We start from the raw sequence: 20,330 nt of genomic DNA, 5'->3' as shown, positions 1-20,330 counted from the left end.
GGTTTTAGAGGTTTAGAAATGTAACCGCTAGTTTGAAGCATGAAAGTGCAAGCATCAGCCCAATTTCCAGCTTTTTCTATTGGTTTAGTGTTTTATTTAATTCTTTATTTTTTTAAAAGATTAGTTATTTGAGAGAGAGAGAGCGTGCGCTCACAAGTCGGGGTGGGCAGAGGGAGAGAAACTCAGGCTCCTCATGAGCAGGGAGCCTGATGCAGGGCTCGATCCCACAACCCCCGAGATCATGACCCGAGCTGAAATCACGAGTCGGACACTTAACCGACCGACTGAGCCACCCAGGCCCTCCTCTGTTGATTTGGTATTTTAATAATCTCTGAAGAAGAATTACAGCAGTCACCAGTGTTTAAATAAGGAAACCATTAGGTTAAGAACAGAAGTGTTAACACAGACATTACTGATTTGCTAATTTAATATGTGATACTTACAGCCTACAGGAGGGTGGTATGTATGCCTCTTTTTATCTTGTATTGTTGGTGACTCTTCTCATATACATGTTCATTGGGGGTCAGTGGGGGTGGGGATAGATTTAGATGCCTCATTGTCCTCCTGTTCTTAAACGGCAACTAGCAAATGTTTCGTTTGTCGTATTTATGTCTTTTTTTTTTTTTCTTTTCAGTTTGCAGGATATTAATTGCTAATGAGTGTTCTTACTGCCTCTTCTTCAGGAAGTAAATCTCCTTAAATGTAAACAGAAAACTTGTTTCTCCCAGCAGCTCAGGATAACATGTGAACAGGCTTGCCCTGAAAGACAGAAGTTTAAAGTACCTCATCCGTGTCCACAGTTCTCTTGACTTTGTCTGTGCCTTTTGATCAGCATGCAGCATGTCATTTTATCAAGAGTGAGTTTCTGCCCTCCTTTTGTTTCTTCTTTGCGAAAGCCTTTGTTTCCCCTAGACGGAGTACACAGGCAGAGATTTCCTGGAGCATTCTTTTGAGTACACATTTCCAGACAGCACATTAAACATATTAAAACTTTCCATGTTCAGATGGTGCTCGTCATCGGCATGTCTTTTACCTCAAATGTGCTTCTCCTCCCAATTCCAGTGACCTTTTCTGTTCTGGTTGATGTCTTCTTAATAACTTTTCCTTGATGGCTCCCTCCTTGCATTTGGTAGTTCAAATCCTCTCACCATGCAGGCTTACTCTTTAAATATCCTGATAGCCACCGTGTCAGGGAGACCCAGGAAGCAGTCTACAATCAGTATAGCGTAGACAAATGAATAAACCATTCTTGGGAAGTTTGCTCGGGAAGAAGAAAGATACTCAAATGAGAACAGTTAAAGTAGAGGCTATAGCTCTTATTGCTGAACAACATTATATAACAGCTCCTTTTTTTTTTTTTTTAAGATTTTATTTATTCATTTGAGACACAGAGATACAGAGAGCGAGAGCATGAGCAGGGGTATAGGCAGAAGGAGAGGGAGAAGCAGGCTCCCTGCTGAGCCAGGAGCCCAACGTGGGGCTCGATCCCAGGACCCCGGGATTATGACCTGAGCTGAAGGCAGCTGCTTAACTGACTGAGCCACCCAGGCGCCCCTATATAACAGCTCCTTTTATGACAGAGTCCTATTTAGAGGCTGGGGCTTGGGCAGAAAATGGAAAAGAGTTAAGTTTGGTCAAGTGTTGGTTTGGGAAACTCAGCATGGGGAAGCTTGGTCTTTGGGCAGTCTCTTCAGCATCAAGATGTCTGCGGAGTGTACAGCTTGTGCAAATGTTGAAAGACAACGGTCACCGCAGACTGCTGTCCACGTTCTCTCTACCACTCACACTTGCAAAGGCCTCGGGTGTCCGGATATCGTCGTAGTCTTTTCTTCGAGATTTGCGATAGAAAGGAGGAGCGAGAGGGCAGGATGCACGACCCAACTTAAGGAGGGACTGAGTAATCGATTTGTCCATTTTAATAAGTACCTGTCACACGTCTCCTTTGCTCGCACTACACCAGGTGCGGATAGGTGCTGGCTACACAAAGCTGAACTAGACCCTGCTCTGGCCCTGAAGGAATGAGCAGTCGAGTGGGGGAGCAGAGCGTGGTTCACCAAAATTAAAAGGCTGTATTTACACACATGTAGAGCCACAGGAGAAGTGCTTGGATTGCAGAAGATGCCTGTGCCCTGGGAGCATGGAGGAGGGGTGGATCAGGGAGTGGACGAGGTGGGCAGGAAAACAGGGCTCGGAGTGTCTTGCGGAGGCTGAGTCTGCACAGACATCTCACTCAAAGTGAAGTCTAGGACTTTCACTCCCCTTTGCATATCATGTCATCGGTTTCTGTCTCATGTAGTGAGACTGCTCTGGAGGGCTGGTACATTCCATGGAGAGCTCACGTTAGTGGTACCCCAAACCATATCTGCACGTTCTACCATCTCTTCTCTGGAACTTTGGCTAGTCCATGTTCTTGTTAGTGAAACTCTTTGGTCCTCTGATGCATCCCGTGTGGCTGTCCACCCCTTGATGTCTGTCCCTCAGAATTAGTGATCTCATAGCGATGCTGACATAGCGAGCACCCCCTGTCCCCAGCTACTTTCCAGCAACACAGGCAGCCACCCCTGCTTCTGAGGGCCCGCTTTTCACTGTAAATAAAAAGGTGTGTTTATCCAGGTCTGTGGTCTGATTTTTACAATCCTCTCTGCCTTAGGTCTGCCAATGCCACTTACTACAAAGGCTTCTGAAGAGTCATAGCCTCTGCATAATCTGTCTCATAAAGGAAAATGTTGATGCCATATTATCAGAGGGTGTTGTTATATGTGGCACCCACAATAATTACACCATACGATATGTAATTATGACAGCTCTGAGCTGTCTGAATTGAGAGACACTTCAGAATTTAATTAGCCAAAGGCAGTAATAATAAGAGACAAACTGTAGTCCGTATCCTTCAAATGGTAGAAATTGAGCTGCCTTCAAAAAGGAGAGGATTAAGGAAAAACACTGGCGTGGCAAAGTTGCGCTGCAAAATAACGGCAATTTAAAACTCTGCAGTGGTTTTAACATTATGATTGTTTTCAACTTATTGCAGTGTTTGACTGTGTGGTTGCACTGTAAACTCGAGAACAGGGACTGTGTCTGTTTTTCACACAATGCCTGGCGTCTGAGGTAGTGTCCGGTCAGTCCTTCATTCAGAATGGTTGAAGGATGAATGGAATGAACAAATTTAATTCATCTGAACCGGGGCTCGAAAACTGACCATTTGTTATATTTGTCAGACAGGCCTTCTCCTCTTCCTCGCCTCTTTATAATTGTTATCATTATTAAAATAATTAGGTACCAGTCCTTAAAGATTGGAAGATTTACCTAAAATTCTGGATCTTTCTGTTTATCTGAGAAACCCAGAAGATCTGATAACACTGGGCTGGTCTTCCCACTTGGCAGCAGTGGGTTGGCAAAAAGAGGCAGCAGCCCGCCCCAGCTGGGGACTGTCCTCCTCAGTCCCCACTCTGTCCCCTTCACTCCATTTCTGCACTTGCCTGCCTTCTATGGCTGCCCGGGGTTGGAACCTGGAAATTAACATTTTTACCTTTGAAACTGCATTTTGTGCTCACGCGTCTTGTGTTTCAAATAGAGCAAAAAGGTTTGGGGAAAAAAAAAGTTTGATTTTTCAGGCACACTCGTTTGTGTATCATACTTAGGAAGTGATTTTAATTTTTAAGCCTCCTAGTTTTTTTCCTCATGAATTGTGAAATGAACTGGTGTGGGCTCCAGGTCATCTAGCTCAGTGGGAGGGTTTCAATTTACGTCTTACAAGGTAGGACCCACGTATTGGTTTTTTTGTTTTTGTTTTTGTTTTTTTTTGGCCTTTGCTTTTCAGTGAACAGAATTTTGAGTCCCCGGTCAGTGCCACATTGAGCACTCACTAAAGCATAGCAGGGGCAGAAGGAACAAGAAGGTGCCTTGATTTTACTGTTTACAGACTAGTTAGGGATGTTAAACACAGATGCAAGCTATCAGCATTCCAAGGGCAGAGATGCAAGTACTTGTGTTTATAATCTTGTTTTAGAGGCTCCAAGAATTGAGACTTCCTTAAATGCTTATTGAAATAGAATTTTTTAAAAGCAGACTTTTCCTGGTATTACCTTGATGAGGCATTTAATACCATTTCTGTATTAACTTTCTCTTTGGATAAGATTAAGTATGATGGCTTTACAGCCTCTAATGTCTATTTTCTTTTGATAATGTGTATTTGTCATGTTAAATGTGATGTGACAGCCATGGCTATGTCTCATAGCGCAGTAAAAATAATACGTAGACACACAGGAAGAAAAGATGGGATAGTTCTCCATCTACATGTGTTAAGACATATGTTTGAATAACCATTTTCATGTTGGCAGACTTTTCTCTCTCTCTCTTTTTCTTTGTTAAAATGATTGATTTTAAAAATAGGATCATATAAAAATGATATATGTTACACTCCAAACAAGACAATAGTGAGCAAGCGGCATAAAATTAGTAACATGAATCTTTAAGTTCCAAAGACCTGTGCGAAAAATAAATAGCCTGCTGAGGAGCCAGCTGCTGAAGCCACACAGTATTGTATGGAGATAACTCTGGGTTTCTTCAGACTACATTTATTTCCCTGTTTAAATTGGGATTGGCCAGAACTAGGTACCTCTTAGTAATTTTCCAGCCAGCTCTACCTTTAGAATAAATTGAAGCTGAAGCTGTAGTGGGCCTCCAGAAAAAAACAGAATTCACGTGCCCCTTTAGTGTTCATTCCGACATCGGTGTTGCTTCTCAGCCCTGGGCCTTTTTCCTTAATAGGAGACCATCAGATCAGATCATTGCTTGGGGGGGGGGGGGGGGGGAGACTGTGTTTTGTGGGCAGCAGGTGTGTTTAGCATGATCATTAATTAGAATAATTTGACCCTGCCGCTCCTAGATCCACTCTTTATTTTCCATTCCTTACTCCTGTAGTAGAGTAGGTGTGCATTTGGATAAATGGACAGCCTGAATTTAGGGAATTACTTTGTTAAGGGTTTCTGCTTTGCAAATAACTGGGCAGTTAAATGGAGACAGCATGGAGCTGGAGCAGACTGGTCTAGCTTTGGGGGCAGGAAGACTAGAAATACAATCAGTAAAGCTGTTATCAGGGTTCCATTCCTATTATTTTCAAGAAATGGTAATTAAATGGTGTGAGCCAAACCTTAGATTTGGAGAGAAATGGACTTGTGCTTGTTACCTGGTTACGTTACATGACTTAATTTTTAAGAGGCGTTACAATGTTCTTGTGTTTTCTAAGTAGTTAGAAAAATGTAGCACTGACTGAAACGTATTACTACTTCAGTTTTTAGTATATGTGCTGCTGAAGCGAGCACCGTATTACTACTTCAGATGAAAGTTTCTTTGCTCTTGGTATTGGATTGTCCTAGTCCATGGGAGAAAGAAACCTTGACACACTGAAGCGTGTGCTTCGGTTAGTGATGTGGTTTGGTAGCTGAATTGGCCAGAGTTGTGCACCTCGTACGTCTTTTCTGATTTCGCTATTTTAATTTTTGTTTTATATAGTCAGAATGGGTCTATTTGAGACCCATCTTCTCATTACCTGGCAAAAAGTCCATATAAAAAGCATCCTTAAAAAATGTCTGTTTATTTATAATTTATTTGGTGACTTTAGTAATTTAGACTTTAGAGCAAAAATAAAAGTAATATAAAACACGAATATAATATTAATTACGAAGGAATGGCATCCATATTTTTCTTTTAGGGGTTGTGATGGGAAATCAGACCTTAGGCTTGTATGTGCCTTGTCTGTGAATAGTACCGGTCTTAAAGACCCAGGGAGTCTGCATGGAGGGTAGAGTTGGGTGATGGAGGACATTATCCTTTAATAGATGGTTGTTCACATCAAGTTTAGTTCTCAAGAGTCTCCATTTTTCTCGTTTTTAAAGTGGTTTTCTCAGGGTCAGGCACTGAAGAGTTTTCCCATTTTTTTTATCGATTGCCCCTGCACATCATGTTTCTTCAAGGGGCCTTGGAACTTTAAAGAGCCTCCCATAAGGAGACTTGAAGATAGACACCACACCAGGTGTGTGCTGTTTCTTGGGAAGGAGGCAGTGGCTCATTTTCTATTACAACACCAAGGATAAAAGATTCCGTAAGGTTGCCTCTTCCAGAAATTTCAGGGCCTTAACAATGTATAAGATTCATTAGAGGTCAGATGTTTGACATTGAAAGAATTCTAAGTGTCTGAGTTTTTGGCATTTACCTGAGACCTAAATGTTACTCTGTAAGCTTGCTGATCACCAGCAGGCTTTTGGTCTCCACTTTTAGTTGAGTGGTTATTTGTGGGCAGTAAGTTGAGTTGTTGGAAAGAATGGCTTTTATATGATATTTTGATTTCTTTGTTCCCTCTGTGGTGGAGGGAGTGCGTAATAACTGAGGGCTTATGAGGTGCGCGGAATGGTGCTAAGCACTTATATACATCATTTCATCCAGTAATCATACAGCCCGTAAGGTGGTGATCGTTCTTACACACACAACTGGAGGCAAGAAAGGTTAAGTACTTCCAGCTTGCAAATCACAGGACTGGGATTTGAGTCCATTTAGAACCTCCCTTCCTGGAAGGGTAGAGTTGCTTGGGTTGGGCATATCTCATTGTCTCGTTCAGGTAGACAGTCGGGAGAGATTTGGGGGATTTGGGGACTGGGTTTTGCCTGATGGTAAATTATAAAAGTTCATGGTGAAGACTCTTCCTGTTCGATGATCTTCACATTAGCTCTGGAAGGTGGCAGTGATTCTGGATCTGGAGCTTCTGAAAATTGCCAACCAGGTGGTGGTGGTGGTGGTGTCTGAGGCCTGGAGGCACGGGTTGAGTTTGGAGGAGTTGGGAGTGAAGTCATCTGAGGCCCAGGTCACTGGAACTCCTCCCTTTCTTTCCTTAGGGGAATAGTTCTTTCCCTGAGATTAGCAGCGGGGGAGTGGTTCCCTCTGGGGTCAGCAGCTTTGGACCAACACAGTGAGCCAAGACCTGGTGAGCAGGAGTTCCTTGACCCCGCCCACCCCGGGAGCTAGGAGATGACCTTTTGGTCTGCCTTCCTTTCCTCCCAAACCCCGCCTTTCATTTTCATTCAAAAATTACATCACCCCAGAGGCACAGTTTTTGTGTCTGAAGAAATCTAAAAACTCACTGGAAGGCTTGAACCTATTAGCTTGTTTGTTTTTCATCCTGAATTTATAATTATGTCTCAAGTAATGCCAAAATTACAAGAAAAAAGAACTACCCTAAGTTTGTCCTTCAAAGAGAAAAGAAAATGGCCACTTGGCTACGTGAGCGGTTCTTAATCTCTCACCTCTGCTGCGGCTTGTTCTCAGGGGGAGTACAGAATTAAGTGTCCTGCAGTATTTGTACCTTAAGCCATGACACCACACCCGTTCGCTAGCCAGTTCCTCGTTTTCTTTGTTTGAGATTGATGAAGGGCTGCTTGGACTTTGTCTCTCCTCAAGATGTTAATTGCATGTTTCAGAATCATGTGTTCTGTTAAAAATCACTTACGCATAGCCTTGGAAAGAGAACTGGAGGCCGGGAGTTGCTTCAGGGGCGCAGAATATTGTTGTGGAGGCCTTGGGAAATAAATCTTAAGAGTTCGTTCATTTACCACCAAGACATATTTAGTCAGTGTATATAAACAAAAGAAGTCACAGTGTGCCTGGACATTATTTGTCCCAGATGGAGTTTAAACTTGGCTCCTTATCCTGCACTGATGTCATGGTGCATAAACGGGCCCCGAATCAGAGCTGCACACAGAATCCTCTGTGTACTTGTGTGTGCTGAGGGCGGGTGAGGAGAGGGGTGGCGCTGGCCGGAAAATCTTTGTCACATTTTTCCTTCGTTGTCTGCAGAGACTAGTGTGTCAGTCCTGAATTTGGACTTGGTGCAGAGTGAGGGAAGAATTGGAATAATCTGTTCATTTGTACAAATCGGTATGTGTGTGCACCCAGGGATATCATCATTCCAAGACCCGAGAGTCCAGATGCGCGCCTGCTTTCCAACAGTTGCTTGCAAAGCTCTGGTACTAAGATCTGGAAAGGAAAATCTTAAAGCATTGCCTTTTTGAAGAGCGTTTTCAGTCTGTTTGTCTTGAAACCTCAAGTCTGGACAGTTTCTTTAAACTTTTTAATGGTCTTAAGTATCCAGCTGTATAATTCTGTTTTCCTGGAATGTATGGTGGATAACCTCTCAAGCTCCTTGCTTAAGTGTTTAGAAAGGCAAATGTCTGATGCTCCTTAGAGAATCTGGCCAAGTTTAATTCTTCCTGTGTGCTTTGAGGAGGCAGCTTGGGCCAGAAAAGGGTCTTCTGGCGTTCTGAGCAGTTAGTAGGAAATTTCCACATACTGTGGTGTTACTTTATTACATTTTATTGCTGACTTTCATTATGATAATCTTAATTAGAGGTGTTTCCAAGTAATTCAAACCATTTTGTGTAGATGTAAAGGGTTTAGATTTCAGGACTTCTGTGAATGGATTCCAAAGTCACTATTGTTGCCTGAATCCACGGAAGCTGGACAGACACCGGAATGCAAATGAGGTGGGAGGTGAACCTTTAAGGAAAGCCAGAATGTTTCTCAAACAGAAAATCTGGTCAGAGGTGAGAATTGGCTTTGTTGTTTTGAGAAGATAAAACACAGATTTGGTAAAAACAACAACAACTACTTTTTTTTTAATACTGTCTCTTTAGAGGCCCCATTTTTTTTCTTAGAGATTGGTCACTGGTAGAAATTTGAAGAAAAAGAATTAGTATTTATTGAGCACATATTATGTGTGAGGCCTTGTACCAGAGCTGCATTAGGGTTGCTCTTTCCCTTGAGTGCACATATGAGGTATTAGCTCGTTTTTGTTTTTTTGGGTTTTTTTTTTGTTTTTAGATGGGCACCTACGGGGATGAGAAAGTTAAGTGCTCTGTGGAGCAGAGCCAGACTCACCTGCCACCTGTCCGATTTGCTCTTCTCTCTGTACAGCTTGGTTATCTTGGTTGATTTTTTTTAAACTCTAAAAGTCAAAAATGAATTGAAATTAAAATAGGATTAGCAGAGAGTGACTTAACTACTCAATATTTAGTCTGCATGTTATTTAGAAGACAGCTCTGGCCTGAGCTTCATTTAATTTTATCTCAACATACAGCACGGCAGGAAAAGATACTTAAACATGTAGAAGGAATATGTGCTATTAAGTATTCATTTTTTAAAAAATCTTTAAAATGCTTAAGATTGTTTTTTTTTTTTTAATTTAAAAGATGGCATAGTAGGTGGTATGGTTTTGTCTAAAAATCTGAGTCCTTAACTTTTTTTTTTTTTTAAAGATTTTATTTATTTATTTGAGAGAGAGAATGAGATAGAGCATGAGAGGGGGGAGGGTCAGAGGGAGAAGCAGACTTCCTGCTGAGCAGGGAGCCCGATGCGGGACTCGATCCCGGGACTCCAGGATCATGACCTGAGCCGAAGGCAGTCGCTTAACCAACTGAGCCACCCAGGTGCCCTGAGTCCTTAACTTATGCTTCAAACCTTTTTGTGTATGTACAATATGATAAAAGGCAAACTTTAACTTCAAGATTTAAAAAATGAATTAGTTTGAAATGGAATTATTTAGGAATCAGAAAGTAGATGTTTTGGGGATATGCTTAACTTTGGACCCTTGAAAATGAGTAATGGTTCTCCTTTGACTCTGAATTGTATCTGTTTCCCTACTATCCTACCAGTTCTACTAGGCTTCTTTGCTTGTGGTGCCCAAACTGATGAAAAACATGCTAGGTGGGCAACCTAATCCACTGTGACCTCCGGGGGAGTTGACTAGAAATAAGGGAAGGAATGCCAGGTTGGCTCTTGGGCTTAGCTTTTTAGAGTAAAGGCCAAGAACCCAAAGAGAAGAAATAAAGGCCAGAAAAAGTTCAGGAGGAGGAGGAGGCACAAGACGGGGGCAGACTCTGGAGGCCTATCGATGGTAGCAGCGTAGACATGGAAGTGGCAGAATCACAGACAACACAACTAGAGTGACCCGAAATAGGAAAAAATGAAGTAGTTCTGGCTCGCGGAACCGTAGACATTACTACACCTCCATAATCTCAGAACCTGCGGTGTTGGTGAGGAGGTAGGGCAGAGCTTGTCTGCAGCAGACCCTGTGACCTGGCTCACCATACTGTTATTTTTGAAAACTTAAACTCTGAACAGCATAATCTTTGAATTATGTCACAGGTGGATTTTTCATTAACCTCTCTACTGCTCTCCGTGTGCCCAGTGTCTCCCACCTCAGTTGGAGTTACTCACTGCTATCAGAGTCCTCTAGTAATGTTGCTTTCTCCCCTGGGAAATACTACCGCTCACAGGATAAAGTCCAGACTTCTAAGTGGGGCGCACAGAGGCTTTTCCTAGGCGGCCCTGCTCCGCAGTCTCACCTTTGCCCCTCTGGACCAGGCGTATGCCATTAGGGCCAGGTCAGATTCTTTTTGTTTTTTTAAGATTTTATTTATTTTTGTGTGTGTGAGAGAGAGAGCGAGAGAGAGAGCGCGCGTGAGCACGAGGTGGGGTGAGGCAGAGGGAGAAGCAGGCTCCCCGCTGAGCTGGGAGCCCGATGCGGGACTCGATCCCAGGACTCTGGGATCATGACTTGAGCCGAAGGCAGACGCTTAACCGACTGAGCCACCCAGGCGCCCCCACGTCGGAATTCTAAACTCATCCTACAGTCCAGGCCTCTGTGTGTTTACTCAAGCAGTCGTCGTTTGGCTTACCCGCTTGCAGTCTCTCCTGCCAGTGACTCCTGCCTTAAATGTCATTCCCAACGGTAACTTTCCCTGATTTCTCACCGCTTTCTTCAGTTTCCATAGCTGTTAGTAGCAAATAGTCATATTTTATTACAGTTCATTGTGTTTTCTACCCTTGTACCAACACACAAATGAGTAGGATGTCCTCTTTCTCATCTTAGTATCACTAGTGCTTTATAAAGTGCCGGGCACACAGTAACTACTCAGCAAATGTTTTTGAGAAATCAAGGCTTCAATAATTGCATTAGGCATTGATTTAAATAAATTTCATGCACCGAAGTCAAGGGTTGAATAAGTGAAAATATACTGTATAATGGTGGGGAGGGGGAGTCCTCACTGTTCTGTAAAATCCTTCCAAAACCCTAGCATATGACCTATTTGTATTCACTTATGATTTGATGTTGGTGGGTATGAGCTACCAGGCAATAGTAGTGTTAATTTTAAACAGTTGAAAAAGTATAGTGATCTAGGAACGTCAGCTGTACAATATTGAATGACAAAATAGCGGGAACTGATTTCCTGTCATTTATAAGCATGAGAACATTCTTCATGGACACATTATTTCTTGATTATGTCTTAGGGAGAACAGTGTTAAATGAACGACATGGCCAACATTGAAATAGGTTTAAAAAATACTAGAATATTGGGAATATAGGCAGTTAAATGTTTCTTCACTGACCTGGCCTTGAGATTCTGATAGTAGAGTTGTTTAGGTGCAATGCATAGATTACCAGAGGTGCGTGACATGAAGTACCACATCAATGTGGATCATGTTACTCTTTCTCAGCCAGTCAAAACTAGACATGAGGTAGCTGGATCTGAATGGTAGGAGACATTTTAGATTCAGTGTGCACAAAGCACATTCAGGGTAGGGCTGGCTAGGTGAAAAGTAGCCTGAACTGCTCATTCCCCATCAGTGTGGCCAGAGCCCAGCCTATGAACATGGGGTGCGTTGATGGAATTGAGGAGTAAAAGGGGCTGGTATCTCACCTGATGGACATTTTTGACAAGGATTAACCCTGAAGTGGTATTGACAAGAACCAGATTTTGTTCTCAGTGAGCATAATTTTCAGCTAAAGGAAGAAGAGTTACAGTTTTGGCACTGAGAGCTGTGTGAAAAATGTATTTAATAAAATGAAAATTATTTAAGTAAACGTCATGGTGCTTCAAATGCCCAAGGGTATTTGGTAGCTGTTACTTTTAGCCAGGGAAAACTATACTTAAGCTTACATAGAATTTTGGTCTTTTATGTTCTTGGTTTTTATCTTAAAAGTCCTGTAGTTGGAACCTTAGACTCTGGCATTTGTGGCTCTCTTAAAAGAGGCTTTTAACCTAGTTTTGGCCATCTATATTACATTTTGCATTTTTCCCATTTAAGTTAAGGTTATATTTTTATTCTTAGCAAACAGCAGCTCTTTTTGTAATAGAATCTCTTTATTCAAGGCAGTATACAATTAGAGTAGAAATGTATGACTTCTTACAAGCTGCCATTGTTTTCTCTTTATAGCCCTTACCACTATGTATAAATGTTTTATTTTTGTTTAAACTCTACCCCCGCACTACCCTTCTTCATCCTGTGTAAGTTCTGTTTGTCAGGCTGAGGTGGGCAGAACTTTGTATTATCTAAGGCTCTATTCCCTGTGCCTAGAGGAATGCATGACCCATTCTGGTCAGTCACTGATATTTGCTAAATTAATAGAGATATCATAGTAATTCTGAGGACGCTTGTTTCATGAAATGGGCTTTTTGAACTCTTTAGAATGTATAGATTTTCAGGCACTGGCGTGATTTCAGTGCATAAAAATGTCCTCCTTGGCTTGTCTGATTTCTCTTCCCTTGGTTACCTATTAATCCATTCCTGTCTTTTGTTGTTAATCATGGGTGACTTTGGGAAGCATAGATGCTAATAGATGCCATTGTCCCGGAAGTCCTCTTTCATTTTTCTTATGCTTACTGTTGGGCCACAAGAAGTGGCATCTAGTGATTGTGATAGTCCATGATTAGCTCCTTGGTCGTCTTAGGATTCGAGGGGAATTCGAGGACTTGACAAGGACTTTATGAGAATAAACCTTGCTCGGTATAAAAGCCACTGTTGGTTGTTAGTTAAGGGTTCCCTTACCACCCAACTGTCATATTGGGAGCTATGGACTCTGGCTCAGGGAGTGGGCTTGGATTTCCTAGAACAGATCTTGTCCTCACAGCGTGTCTTGGAGACATGCCCTTGACCCAGTGAAGTGAGTTCTCTCTTTATAGCTGTTTATTAAAGTTACCTTCATAAAGAATTGACTTTGTGAAGCCCATGCCTATCAGAGGGGGGAATCTGTGTAATAGAAGAGAAGAGCCTGCGTTTTGGTCAGATGGGGCTGGATTCCAGTGCTCACTCAGTCATTTTGTAGTTTTGTGACTTCAGACAAGTCACTTACCCTCTTTAAGCCTCAGTTCCCCATCTATATAATCTGGTTAATAATACCTACCTGGCAGACCATGGGGGTGTTTAATAATAGCTGTGTAGGGGCGCCTGGGTGGCTCAGTAGTTAAGCATCTGCCTTCAGCTCAGGTCATGATCCCGGGGTCCTGGGATCGAGTCCCACATCGGGCTCCTTGCTCGGCGGGAAGCCTGCTTCTCCCTCTCCCACTCCCCCTGCTTGTGTTCCTGCTCTCGCTCTCTCTCTGTCAAATCTTTAAAAAAAAAAAAAATAATAATAATAGCTGTGTATATAATCATTGTAGAAAAAAAGCTGTAGAAAGGAGTTGATAAAGTAGCGGCATCATTCTGAGTTTAAGAGATATGTAATGGTCTGTTGAGGGCGACAACTTTTGAACCTTCCATTCTCTGAAGACATCAGAATACTAAAAATTTTGGAAGCATTGGAGTATTCTTGCTCCTTGCTTCAAACTGAACAGGTCTGTGGGGGACCTGGCTGGCTCAGTTGGTGGAGGGTGCGACTCTTGATCTCAGGGTTGTGAGTTTGAGCCTCGCGTTGGGTGTTAAAATCTTTAAGAGAGAAAAAAAATGAACAAGTCCTAAAGCCCAGGAAGAAACAAAATAAGACTATTTTGTCCTACCAGTGTTGAAGAGAGCAACAGCTTCAATACCATGTGTGTCCCTGTGCCTTGACCCAGTGTGCAGGTCCTTCTAGAGGCTTCCTGGTCTTATGTGTGTTTTTCCTGCCAGCTTTGGAGTCAGGCTTCAGGTAGGACAGGTGAGCAGATGAGACAATCAATACTTCCCATCATCTTCTAGTACCTTTCTATTTTACCTGCCACATTTTAATCTTGGGACATTTTCTTCGTGTATATTATTACCACAAAGATAATTATTGGTTATATACAGCTCATCTTCTCCCTTTTCCTGATTTGGAGCAAAGGGAGGGGACTCAGAAAACATATGATGCCCACTTTTCAGTTTTCTGGAGACCAGCTCCGGTCTCTAGCCCAGGCACCAGGGTCTCAAAGGTGTGTATTGATGGATGGTTTGGGCCTTCGAGGGCCTGACTGGAGCGTGCCAGGATTTCTCTGGAGTTTGGGAATCTGGAGTGTGTGTGTGTGTGTGTGTGTGTGTGTGTGTGTGTCTGTATCCAGAAAAAAAGTGCTATTATTCCTCTCATATAATCAGAAGTCACTTTTTAAAGTTATTAGATATTCTTGGGGCACCTGGGTGGCTCATTCGTTAAGCATCTTCCTTTGGCTCAGGTCATGATCCCGGAGTCCTGAGATTAAGCCCCCAGTCAGGCTCCCTGCTCCGCGGGGAGCCTGCTTCTCCCTCTCTGTCTCCCTCTGTTCTCCTCCCCCCCTCCCCCAGTGCTCGCTCGCTCTCTCTCGCTCTCTCTCGCTCTCTCTCAAATAAAATAAAATCTTAATATCTATTCTTGGATAGAATCCTTCCTTATGTGGAACTCTTCTGCAGCTTTTAGGTTATATCATTTTTTTCCCCTAAAGATATCTGTTGGATAATCTTAAATGCTGGCTGCAAGTGAGAAGTGTTCATTTATACATAACACAGTTAAGAGTAAGACAAGCCTCACCGAGTGTGGCAAGTGGAAGAAGCTCCCCAAATGGAACAGGGTCCCCTCTCCTGGCATGGTTTATATCTTGAGCGTCTGGCTATTGGATTTAACTTTTAAGAAAACTGCAAATGTTATGTTCCATCTTTGGTCAGTCAGTACTGTTTTCCCAGCAGAAGCTTTAGTGATGGGCACATATGTGGCAATGGCTGTTTGGTCAGGGGGCTGGGGATTTTTTTTTGACGCGTAAATTAGGAATTTGCCTCCAGGAATGGTCTTAGATACCATTGATCTGGTTAATCAGCCACCCACAATTTAAATTGCAATAGTAGCTTTCCTTTTCCTCCCCTAGTTAGATTTATACCTTTAAGGAAAGATCTGTTGACAACCTGTTTCAATAATCTTGTTGGGCAAAGCTTTCTCACGATGCTGTTTTAGCCTTTTGCTTAATTACATCAATCCTACCTCTTGTTTTATCGGTTAAGATTTTGGAAGAATAGTCACTTATTTTTCATTAATTTTTGACAAACTTGCCTCTGGTTATTTTGGGTTGTTTGGTTCTTTTAGCTGTAACAGATTTGAAACTGATCTGATGAAGCAAGCATAGCCTGAAGTATGCTCTTACGATTTGATGAACACGGTTCTATTTTAGCATCTCTGGAGAAGAATCTATCAGTGGTTAAAATCTTCCTCTGACGAGACACAGAATGCAGCATGAATTGTTTTAATGCTGACTTTGGAAGAGCAGGAAATGCTTAGCGAGTGGACAAAAAATGATGAGGTTTGGGCAGTGATAGGATGTTTTACGTTCTGCATTTATGAGAACTTGTAACAGTTATGTCTGCCTTGTGGCTAGAGAGAGAAAGGAGGGAGGGAGACAGAGTGGGTTAGAGGGGGGAGAGATTGAAGGGCAGGCTGCTATGACAGGAAAGGTTAAGCGCCAGGGAGCCTGCCAGGGTGTGACTCATGCGCCTCAAGGCTGGGTGATGCAAGGCACGCTTCTGACTTCTCATTCATGTCTGTTGTCAGGGACAAGATCACTGGGCTGGTGTGTGTCCCAAAACTTTGTTCTCTCTCCTTTATTGACAGTGAAAACAGCAAGGTGGTCAGTCGACCTCAGTATAATAAAATGCTTTCTTTTAAAATAACTCGGTGCCAAGATGAATATGGGTTGCTCAAATAATGACTTTTGCTCTTACTAAGAAAAATTGATATTGGGACGCAGGAGATTTGCCTGGTTTCTGAGGTAACTTGGTAGATTATAATCTGGTTGCCATAGCAACCCAGCAGCAGGGAAAATTACAGGAATGAAACATTTGAAGAGAGGTATTTTAGTAGGATGCTTAAAAGCTCTTTACTTATCATCTTTCCCCACTGAAGAAGCAGGGTGGGGTTCAGGAATTGGCCTCCGTAAGCAGAGAGGGGATGGCATAAATGGCTTTTGGAGGCTTGGAATTGTGGCCTGGTGTCTGTGACCGCTAAGGAATCATTATAGACACTTTTCATACAGTGTGAGGAGCAGGTAATGTGACAGAATCTGGAGCGTACCCCAATTCAGAAATCCCTTTTCTTGCCTGGAACTTTCCATAATACTGGTGAATTGTACTTTGAGGACCTGCATTCAGGACACGTTGTGTGACAATTATGAGAGCGGTGGAGGAGAGAGAGTACATGAATTTGGGATTGTCAGAGAGTATCTGGGGCATAGGCTTGATGTCCTTTGATTTTTTTTTTTTTTTTTCCTCTCTAACTAATTAATTCTCCAGCCTGTTTTATAGGTCTTATCCCCACAGGTTTCAACACAAGCAAATGATTTCTGCTCTATTATAGTAATGTTGGAATTGGTCTAAAGACTTTTTAAAAGACACAGATAATTGTCTTTATTGGAGTGTTTTTTTTTTATTCTATTGTAGTTATGTTCTATGTTTATGTAAAAATAAAGTTAAAACTATTTTCATGTTAGGAATGACTTTAAAAGCTCAGTTTCAAGAAAGCAATTGAAATGTTTTAATCACTCTGTAGAGATCTGAAGGGATTTCCTTTTGAGTTCTTAAAATGGCACAGTGTGTTTACATTGGTGAGAATTTGAATACTTAAGACTGAAAGATTATTGACACAGTTACTGTACAGGAAAAATAAATTGCCTTGAAACCACCGTTACAATTCAAGATAATGAGAAGCAACAGGGATGAAGCTTGGATGGCTTTTTCCTGAATGATCTTGTTTTCTCCAGTTAATGCATTTCCTGATTTAAATAATTTTAATATCCCAACAGTGTCTCCTGTGGTGGATTAGTAGAAGAAGCAAAATACATGGATATTAAAGGTTTAGGTTTTAAGAATGAAACGGCTTTGATCTCAAACATTTTTACAGAACAGAAATTATGGTACATACAGTAAATAAAGTTGACCTTAAAAAAACAGTTGACCTTTTAAATGGAATATTATGAAAGCTTAATTTCGAAGTTAAAATTTTTGTTTGCAGTGTTGTTTGCAATGGTTTTCCTTGTGTTTTACGACCTTCATTCATTTAGTAGAAATAGTTATTAAGCACTTATTCTAGGCCGGGTATAGTTTTGAGCACTTGACTTTATGCCAGATCTTGTCCTTACAGAGTCAATCTCAAAGAAGCAAAGACAGACCCTAGAATAACTGCTTAACTAATTGGAGTTGTAAATTCTAGGAAGGAGAAGTATCGGTGTGTGGGCATGTGTGCCTGTGTTACAGCATACAGTGGGAGACCCAACCTGTCCTGAGAAGCAGATGACACTTCTTAAGCTGACAAGAGTGAATAGGCATTGGTCACTCATCAGGAAAGGAGTAAGGTGGGTGGCAGGCAGAGAAGAAGGACAGGGAAACCATTACAGGTAGAGGGAACGGTATGCTTGATGGTTTCGATGCAGGGAGGGACAAGGCTTGCTCCAAGAATGCTAAGGTGAATGTGACACTCAACATCCTTCCAATTTCCAGAAATGTACGGTCATTATTTTAATAGTGTTAACCTTGCACATGGTGATTTTTTTAACTACAGTTTTTATTTTTCTATTATTTATTTATTTTAAAGATTTTATTTATTTATTTGACAGAGAGAGACACATCCAGAGAGGGAACACAAGCAGGGGGAGAGGGAGAAGCAGGCTTCCCGCCGAGCAGGGACCCCGATGTGGGGCTCGATCCCAGGACCCCGGGATCATGACCTGAACCGAAGGCAGACGTTTAACGACTGAGCCACCCAGGCGCCCCATTTTTTTTATTATTTTTTAAAGATTTTATTTATTTATTTGACAGAGACACAGCGAGAGATGGAACACAAGCAGGGGGAGTGGGAGAGGGAGAAACTGGCTTCCCGCCGAGCAGGGAGCCCAGGACCCTGGGATCATGACCTGAGCTGAAGGCAGATGCTTAACGACTGAGCCACCCAGGCGCCCCTTAACTACAGTTTTTAAACTTGGATTACATCCTTTGATTTATATTTAGATATAAATTAGTGATGTTTCTTTCTGTTACCTACAGGAACTAGATGAGATCTAAAACCGAGGCTCTTAAAAGAACATACTTTGCCATTGCTGTGCGTGGTCTAGTCTTGGAAGTTGTCTACTTATATTAAATATTAGGGGTGCCTGGGTGGCTCAGTCGGTTGAGTGTCCGACTCTTCGGCTCGGGTCATAATCTCATGGGTTGTGGGATTGAGCGCCCTGTGGGGTTCCTTGCATCAGCGGGGAGTCTGCCTAATAAAGAGTCTCTCCCTCTGCGCCTCCCCGACTTGGTGTGTGCTCTTGCATGTGCTCTCTCTCATAGTTAAATAAAATTTTTTAAATAAATAAATATTAATGTTCACTGACATTTAGATAATAGATTTTAAAATTTGAGTGTTTGAGGCCTGTTTATAATATTATTATTCATTTATTTTATAGTGTTTATCATTATTTCCAGCACTTATACAAATACTTTATTTTCCAAACATTTTTCTTATCAGTTGCCTTCTTTTGTTACACAGTAGAATCATATGACCGAAGTCAGTAATGGACACTTGGGAAGAATATGCTCCATGGTGTTTGGCCAGAGCCACGTTTCTCTGTGCCATTTTCCTTTATAAGCAGAGTTTCTGGTCTACTTTCTTCTCGATTTCTTCTTTCTAAATTAGTGTAAGAAAAAAAGGAATTGTTGTAAAAGTAAAAAAAAAGTTGAGCTTTTTAGGTACCTAGCATCATAACCAACGCAGGAGAATTCTCTTAGCTAAATTCAAATGCATGTACTTACCCCGCTCAAAGCTGAACCAGGTCTAAGACCTATCCTAAGTTTTGTGTTTATACAGGATTCTGTGCCACATACATCCTGTCTAGTACATAAATTCAGGTAATAAAACTGTTGAAGAGAAACCCCAGATGCTTTGGTATTAAACTGAAATTAATGTGTTATTTTGCAGGTCATTCTTGTTCAAGTTAATCCAGGTGAGACTTTCACAATAAGAGCGGAGGATGGAACACTTCAGTGCATTCAAGGTAAGGAAATTCTTGTAAGCCTTCTAATCAAAGGAGTTTCTCTTTTATTTCTTGTTTGAAGGAAGAGTAAAGTTTTTCCTTGTGTCTTTATTTTCCAGAAGTAAAATTTATCTTGGATTTTTAAAAAACTTTTTAATCTTTCTATAACATAGAGTCTTGATGCTAATGTAGGCCTGTGATAAATAAAGGGACAAAGTTAAATACCTCTAGTATTCTGTTGACTTTTAAGTGAGTTAATTTAACTTGGGAAGGCTTGCAGTATCTTTTAATATATTATGGAATTTGGAAAATGTTGAGATTTTGAAGGACTTTAAATTTTCAATTGAGAACAACAAGAACTTTTTCAAATTAGTTCAAAAGTTTCAAATAAATACTGTGATGCTAACCAGATGATGTTTTTTGAGGTAAAATCTGTATTAAGTATCTGCTATTTGTTACTGATTAACAGATTACTCCAAAATTTAGGGGCTTATAACAACAACATGTATTATCTCACAGTTTTTGTGGGTCAGGAATTTTAGGCACAGTTTAGCTGTGTCCCATGGCCCTGGGCCTCTCAAGATCCCCAAATCCAGGTGTGGGCTAGAGCTGCCCTCCTTGCGAGGCATGTCTAAGGGTCAGTCTGTTTCCAGGCTTGCTTGAGGGGTTGTTGGTAGGATTTAGGTTTTTGTGTGCTATTGGCGGGAGGCTTCCCTCAGTTCCTTGCTAAATGGTTTCTCCATGAGACAGCTGGCTTTATCAGAGGAGCAGCTAGAGGCCAAGGGGGCGATACTAGGTCCAGCCCACTCAAGAAAGGGAATTTGCACAGTGTAGGAACACCAGCAGGCGGGAATCACTGAGGGCCATCTTAGAAAACTGCCCATCATGGTCCACTCTCTGGGCCTAATAATTCATGCCCCTCCATATGCAGAATACTCTCGAAAGTTCTCTAAATGTCTTATTGCATTACTGCATCAGCTCAGAGTCCAGGATCTTGCATCTAAATAAGTTCCAGGTAGGTGATGTTCCTTTGGTATAGATCTTTAAGTATGGCTCCTAGGGCATTTTAGTTACTGCCTGGTTGTA

The 20,330-nt window shown here is 41.8% G+C and overlaps 1 protein-coding gene across 2 annotated transcripts in view; it reads left to right on the top strand.

Moving 5' to 3' along the window:
- FNDC3B (fibronectin type III domain containing 3B) overlaps nt 1-20,330 on the top strand; it is a 337,270-nt gene that overhangs the window by 79,546 nt on the left and 237,394 nt on the right. For both annotated transcript variants that reach the window (XM_021702670.2, XM_021702671.2), the window contains exon 3: nt 19,190-19,265. In XM_021702670.2, the coding sequence (XP_021558345.1) occupies nt 19,190-19,265 (76 nt within the window). The remainder of the gene's footprint in view (nt 1-19,189; nt 19,266-20,330) is intronic.

This window comes from Neomonachus schauinslandi, chromosome 1 (genome assembly GCF_002201575.2).
Source record: "Neomonachus schauinslandi chromosome 1, ASM220157v2, whole genome shotgun sequence".
NCBI lineage: Eukaryota > Metazoa > Chordata > Mammalia > Carnivora > Phocidae > Neomonachus > Neomonachus schauinslandi.
The sequence above is the reverse complement of the archived record's forward strand: the minus strand, read 5'-3'. Positions and strand labels throughout refer to the sequence as shown.